This window comes from Colletotrichum orchidophilum (genome assembly GCF_001831195.1).
Source record: "Colletotrichum orchidophilum strain IMI 309357 chromosome Unknown Scaffold_40.1, whole genome shotgun sequence".
NCBI classification, from domain to species: Eukaryota; Fungi; Ascomycota; class Sordariomycetes; order Glomerellales; family Glomerellaceae; genus Colletotrichum; species Colletotrichum orchidophilum.
Genome location: NW_019172996.1, coordinates 161,428 through 168,250, shown reverse-complemented (window position 1 = coordinate 168,250; position 6,823 = coordinate 161,428). Strand labels below are relative to the sequence as shown.

At 53.3% G+C, this 6,823-nt stretch overlaps 1 protein-coding gene across 1 annotated transcript; it reads left to right on the top strand.

The window, feature by feature from the left end:
• Positions 1 to 1,461: 1,461 nt before the first annotated feature.
• Positions 1,462 to 6,309, top strand: CORC01_05696 (ABC-2 type transporter; the record flags this gene model as incomplete). Its single annotated transcript, XM_022617338.1, has 8 exons — positions 1,462 to 2,305; positions 2,369 to 2,681; positions 2,745 to 3,520; positions 3,578 to 3,863; positions 3,918 to 4,600; positions 4,658 to 5,244; positions 5,321 to 5,707; positions 5,764 to 6,309. The coding sequence occupies 8 exons, from the start codon at positions 1,462 to 1,464 to the stop codon at positions 6,307 to 6,309; spliced, it is 4,422 nt and encodes a 1,473-aa protein (XP_022476155.1).
• Between the last annotated feature and the right edge of the window lie 514 nt (positions 6,310 to 6,823).

Below are 6,823 nucleotides of genomic sequence, written 5' to 3'. Positions count from 1 at the left end.
TGGATTCTGGATTCTGTAACCATCGTCCATCGACCCAGGTTGACGAAAAGCTAGAGTTATGGCTCTCTGGATCATTGCTGAGACCAGGCAGAAAGGGGCAGTTGAACTCGGATTGCCAAATCACTGGCTTGCCCAAATACCTCCACACATAGGGGGTCATTATTCATTGATTCTGGAATCTGGTAACTCGTCCCCGTATGTCTAGGAATTAAGAAACCAAAGGATTCTTCAGCATCTAATTTCAAGTATTCATGATCCGAATTCAATATATTTTGGCATTCTGTTACCCAAAAGACGTGTCAGGTCGTCCTGGTAAGCGGTGATAAGGCCAGTAGAAGATGGTTCAGCCGTTGTCCTGACTCATGACATGGGGTAGGGCTGTGGAAACAACGGCTATAGCAAAAAGGAAACAACTGACCTGAACGGCCAAAAGCCGAGTTACAGAGTTGATTGAGTCATGGGAGACACCATTACTCTTAACTCCGAGTCGTGCTTTAGATATCGATAATGCACACTGCAAGCGGGATCCGCCACCACGCTAGAAAGGCACCGGCAAGAGTTCGAAAGAAAGCACGGCCCCACCCCCGAAGGAATTTGCATTCCGTCTGGCTGCTGAGAAAAGTGAGCTTGGCCTCTTGGGGATTAATAATAGGCGCTTGTTTGAGATGCCGGTGAGGATGCACACAAATGCAAGCGCCCGTTGGCTGGAAAATACTGTTGGGCCTGTATGTCATCATAGCAAGTGAGTGTGGGGTTTCTCTCACCCCGAGATAAGGCTCTTTCAACGCGGACTTATCGATTCTCTCGGCATTGGTCATGAAGCATTCCCACGGAGCATTTGAGATTTGGTTATGCCTACTCCACAAAGGTCGACACCGCTCCCTTTGAATAAACCCTGCATACCCTGCTTATTCTGTATCAGCCCCCCCCCCCCCCCCCCCCCCCCTGTCTTTGCGCGTGGCGCCCCCCTCCCCCACCTGCGCCGCCGGGGGGGGCGGGGTGGGGCGGCCCCCCCCCCTTTGAAAAAACCCCGCATACCCTGCTTATTCTTGTACAGCCCCCCCCCCCCCCCTCCGCGTCATGTATGTTGGCGGGCCGTCGCGGATTACAAATGGCGCCTCCGTGGAGTGCATGTTGAGTACGCTAACGGGAACGTTGCCGGTGCGGTACATCATGTGGAGCCGCCTTCTCAGCCTTCAAGACTTGACATAATAGTCAGGGTGCCTTCGTCATGCGTATTTGTACGCCAGCTGCTAGACTTTGAGGATTTTAGATCTTGAACGTCAATCCTCTGCCGTTGCTGCCGTCAAACTTCCGCATTCCCTGACTTTTGAAAAGGTCTTGTTCTACAACCCTCACCTCAGCTTCATTGTCGATTTGCGGCATCGTCAACTTGACCAATAGACTTGCGCACGCCGAGATACCCCTGTCCTTCTCATTTCCTAATTCGGCAATAACACCATGGCTGGGGCCGCGAGACTGGAGGAGGATGGCCGCTGGGGAGAGAACGCAGCAGGCGAAATCTCAGTAAACGCCGCCCTGGAGGAGTATCATGATCTCGAGAAGGAGTTGAGCACGTTCCAGCACCGCCATTCCGTAGCATACCAACGAAAGCCGCAAGAACGCGATGGCGACGCCGAAGGAGAGAGCGACTCGACAATTGCGCCCAGTCTCTCGGGCGAAGACGCTTTCGACCTGCCCGACTTTCTCAGAAGGGGAATCATGGACATGCGAACACCCAGCGGCGGACCGGCAAAGCGATTAGGCGTTTCCTTCAAGAACTTGACGGTGAAGGGCATCGAGTCATCGACAAAACAGGTCACGACGTTTCCTCGAGATTTGATAAACACCTTTGGACCGGACTTTTACCACTTCATCACCGGCATCTTTCCCCGGCTCAAACTCCACAAAGAGCCGACCGTCGACCTCATCAGGAACATGACGGGAACGGTGCGACACGGCGAGATCATGCTGGTTCTCGGGCGACCAGGATCCGGATGTTCGACTTTCCTCAAGGCCATCGCCAACCACCGTGACGAGTACGCCAAGGTCGACGGAGAGGTCTACTATGGCGTTATTCCGGCAGAAGATCAGCTGGAGCGATATCGAGGCGAGGTCGTGTACTGCGAAGAAGATGATCGGCATTTCCCGTCCCTCACTGTGTGGCAGACGCTGTGGTTCGCCTTGAAGACGAAGACCCGGAAAAGAGAGCAGTGGACTATTCCCCTGATTCTCGACTCGCTCCTTCAAATGTTTGGCATTGATCATACCAAGAATACGTTGGTCGGCGACGAACACATCAGAGGTAAGCCCCTTGGGATCTCCCCTTCCCAGGTAGTTGGAGAAATTTGAACTGACTCCTTTGCAGGTGTTTCTGGAGGAGAGCGAAAGCGCGTGAGTCTAGCTGAAACGCTAGCCACACGAGCATCTGTCGTTTGCTGGGACAACTCAACCCGAGGACTCGATGCCAGCACAGCCCTCAGTTTCGCAAAGTCACTCCGCGTCTACACCGATGTAAGCGGGCGGACAACCCTCGTGACCCTGTACCAAGCCGGAGAGTCGATTTACGAGTTGATGGACAAGGTTCTTGTAATAGACGACGGGCGTATGCTGTTTCAAGGGCCTGGTGATGAAGCGAAAAAGTACTTTGAGGACTTGGGGTATCTCTGTCCTCCTAGACAGTGAGTGACGGTAAACTATTCCATTACGATGAGGAGATTGAAGCTGACCAATGCGGTCTTCAGAACGACGGCCGACTTTCTCACATCAATCGCCGACAAGAACGCTCGCCACTTCCAACCCGGCCGGGAAGAGGCCGCGCCTAAGACACCAGAGGAGCTCGAACGGGCTTTCCTAGAGAGCGAGCACTACCAGCGTATCCTCCAAGATGTCGAGGAATACGAGCGAGGTAGCAGATCCGCAAACAACGACAAGCACCGCGTATTCGCGGCCACCGTCAAGGAAGCCAAGAGCAAGACCGTAATCGGAGACTCCATCTATACCGTTTCATTTTTCAAGCAAGTGGCCGCCTGCACCAAGCGCCAGGCATGGCTTCTCTGGGGCGACCGGGGTTCTTTCTACACCAAGCTCGCCATCATCGTCGCCAACAGTCTCATCGTCTCGTCACTCTTCTACGGCTCTGGGCAAGACACGTCTTCTGTCTTTGCGAGAGGCGGCGTGGCCTTCTTCTCCATTGCCTTTATCGGATGGCTCCAGTTTGCGGAACTTGTGCCTGCGATTAACGGTAGAACGACGATCGAGAGACAGCGAGTATTTGCCTTTTATAGGCCGTCGGCCGTGGTGATTGCGAGAATGCTCCTGGATTTCCCGTTGATTCTGATCATGACGATCTTGTTCTCCGTGCCCGTCTACTTTCTGGCGCAGTTCGACGTGAACGCCTCCAAGTTCTGGATCTTTACGCTGATTGTGTATACGGCTACCTTTTGCCTCACAACTATGTACCGAATGTTTGCGTCCTTGTCGTCCACCGTTGACGATTCGATCCGGTTTGTCGGTGTTGGTAAGTCAACATGCATCAGAAACAAGCTTCTGCTGTATTTCTAACAGACCTTCTCAGTCCTCAATATCATGTTCATAATGACGGGCTATGTCATCCCCAAACCGAATCTTCTCAGCGACGCCATCTGGTTCGGGTGGATTTACTATATCAACCCCGTTGCCTACGGATTCGAAGCCATCCAAACCAACGAGTTCTTCGGGCGGGAAATGCAATGCAGCGAATCCCAGCTGGTGCCGCGCGGGCCTGGCTCCGACCCCAATTATCAAGGCTGCAGTCTTCCCGGCTCGACTCTCGGCAGTACAATTGTCAGCGGGCCTGATTATTTGCAGGCATCGTATCAATAGTAAGATGATCCGACCGGCACATTCCCAGGCGATAAGATGCTAACAATGCGTAGCTCCAGAGCGAACCTGTGGCGCAACTTTGGTATCATCATTGCTTTCACAGTCTTCTTTCTCGCGATGACCGTCTTGGCCGTCGACACGATCCGATTCAAGGGGTCTGGTGCCCAATCCTTGATCTTTGCGAAACCTCGGAATGAGAAGACTGTGGATCATGAGAAGAGCGAATCTCCCGAGGAGACTGAAGAGACATTTGAGCCCATCGGCGATGGCCAAAGTGCATTCACATTCAAGAACATCAACTACACGGTCCCCTACGGCAACGGCGAACGACAACTCCTAAACGGCGTCTGCGGGTACGCCAAGCCCGGGAAGATGATTGCTCTCATGGGCAGCTCGGGCGCCGGCAAGACGACTCTCCTCAACACTATTGCGCAGAGACAAAAGACTGGCGTCGTAACGGGCGATATGCTCGTGAACGGAGCCAGCTTGGGACCCGAGTTTCAACGAGGCACCGGATTCTGCGAGCAGAGGGATATTCACGAGGGCACCGCGACGATCCGGGAGGCACTGGAGTTCTCTGCGCTGCTTCGACAGGAACGCGCGATCCCGCGCGAGGAGAAGATTGCGTACGTCGACCGGATCATACACCTTCTCGAGTTGGGTAGTTTGCAGCACGCCATCATATCTTCCTTGACAGTGGAGCAGAGGAAGCGAGTAACAATTGGAGTTGAACTTGGTAAGCACTTCATGATCAACGTGTACCAAGGAATATCGTGAGCTGACATACGAGTAGCTGCCAAGCCAAGTCTTTTGCTCTTCTTGGACGAGCCCACGAGTGGCCTCGACAGTCAATCTGCATTCTCCATCGTCCGATTCCTCCGAAAGCTGTGCGACGCCGGCCAGGCCATCATCTGCACCATCCACCAACCCTCCTCCGACCTCATTGAACAATTCGACATGATCCTGGCACTCAACCGGGGTGGAAACACGTTCTACTTTGGACCTGTGGGCACCAACGGCGCCGTCGTCATCGACTACTTTGCGCAGCGAGGCTTCCCCTGTCCCCCGAGCCGCAACGTCGCCGAGTTCATCCTCGAGACAGCATCGCAGCCGTCTATCAAGGACGGCAAGCGCATCGACTGGAACGAGGAGTGGCGCAACTCGCAGGAGCACGGGGCTATTATTGCGGAAATCGATCAGATTACTGCCGAACGACGTGCTCCGCCGGCCAGGTCGACGGCCCAGACGGAGTTTGCAGCCTCGACTACGTATCAGTGCCTCCTCCTCACCAAGAGAATGTTTGTCCAGCATTGGAGAGAGCCTCAGTACATGTATAGCAGGGTGTTTGTCCATACCCTCATGGGCATCTTTAACGGCTTCGTAAGTCTAGGCAACCCCGATTCTCCCTCACTCGATGGACTACGGTAGGAACTGACATCCTTTTTTTTGTTCACAGACATTTTGGATGCTCGGAAACGACATTGCAAGTATGCAAAATCGCATGTTCAGCGCCATCATTCTCATCTTCTTCGTACCTCCTACCGTCGTCAACAGCGTCGTGATCAAGTTCTTCCAAAATCGGGATCTGTGGGAAGACCGCGAACTGCCCAGTCGCACGTACGGCTGGGTTGCATTCTGCACAGCAAACGTTGTCTGCGAGATCCCCATGGCCATCGTCTCTGCCACCATCTACTGGCTGTTATGGTACTTCCCCGTCGGATTCCCGGCCACTTCGTCGGTCTCGGGATACACGTACCTCATGGTTCTTGTTTGGTCTCTATTCCAATCCAGCTGGGGCCAGTGGATTTCCGCCTTCGGGCCATCGTACTCTACCGTATCAAACGTAAGCGCCGTCACATCATCCAAGTTGTCAGCCTTTTTTAACATACTCATCACTAGATTCTCCCCTTCTTCTTCGTCATGATCGCCATCTTCAACGGAATCCTAGTACCATACACATCCATGCCTTCGTTCTGGAGGTACTGGATGTACTACATCAACCCGACGACTTGGTTCAGCCGTGGAGTCCTCTCGGCGGTCCTCCCGCCCGCCGTCGTGCAGTGCAGCTCCGCCGAGTTTGCGAGATTCAACCCGCCTCCGGGGTCGACGTGCGGCCAATACGCCGACCGGTTCGTGAAAGAGGTCGCCATGACGGGGTACCTGGAGAACCCTGACGCAACGTCCAATTGTGGCTACTGCCCGTACAACAAAGGCGGCGAGTACATGCAGACGCTCAACGTCCACAGCAGCGACAAGTGGCCCGCATTTGGGATTCTGATTGCCTTTGCTGTTGCCAACTGGGCTCTTGTATACTTCTTTGTTTACACTACCAGGATTCGGGGATGGTCTTTTGGGATTGCAACGATCACAAGGCAGTCTTCCAAGCTTTTCAGCCGCATTTCTAGACGCGGCAAGAAGGGCACTGGAGAGGGCCCAGAAGCGTGAGTTGCACGGATTAACGTAGAATACGTGTAGATTCTAGCGCAATATCAACGTCAATAACCAATCAAATTCAGCTCGGATAACAAGGCTTAACTTTCTGCGAGAATTCGGTGTGGGGACCTTTGTAAACGTGCGTATGGCGTCACAGCATATCGAGGACTTCTAGTGCATTTCCCCATTCTCAAGGACTTTCAGTCGTTGGACTGAGGCAGAGTTCATCACACTGTGGGCTGATGCAAACATGAATCTGGTAACATCTTTCTCATCACCTAATGCCTAGAGCTTCCGTGAGACACTTCTGTACTCTCTATTTCTGTAGCTATGAGCATTCATCACTCGATTTACTCTTCCCGTGATTGCTCATGTAGCTATCGAGCCACTCAGCCCATCCCAAACGTCACACAGGCTTCCGTAGGATGGCACAAATGTCATTACCCGAAAACGACGAACAAATGAAAATTTGGACGTTCCCGTGCGACAACCCCACTGGCGCTAACTCTAGCGGCTTCTTGCAGAC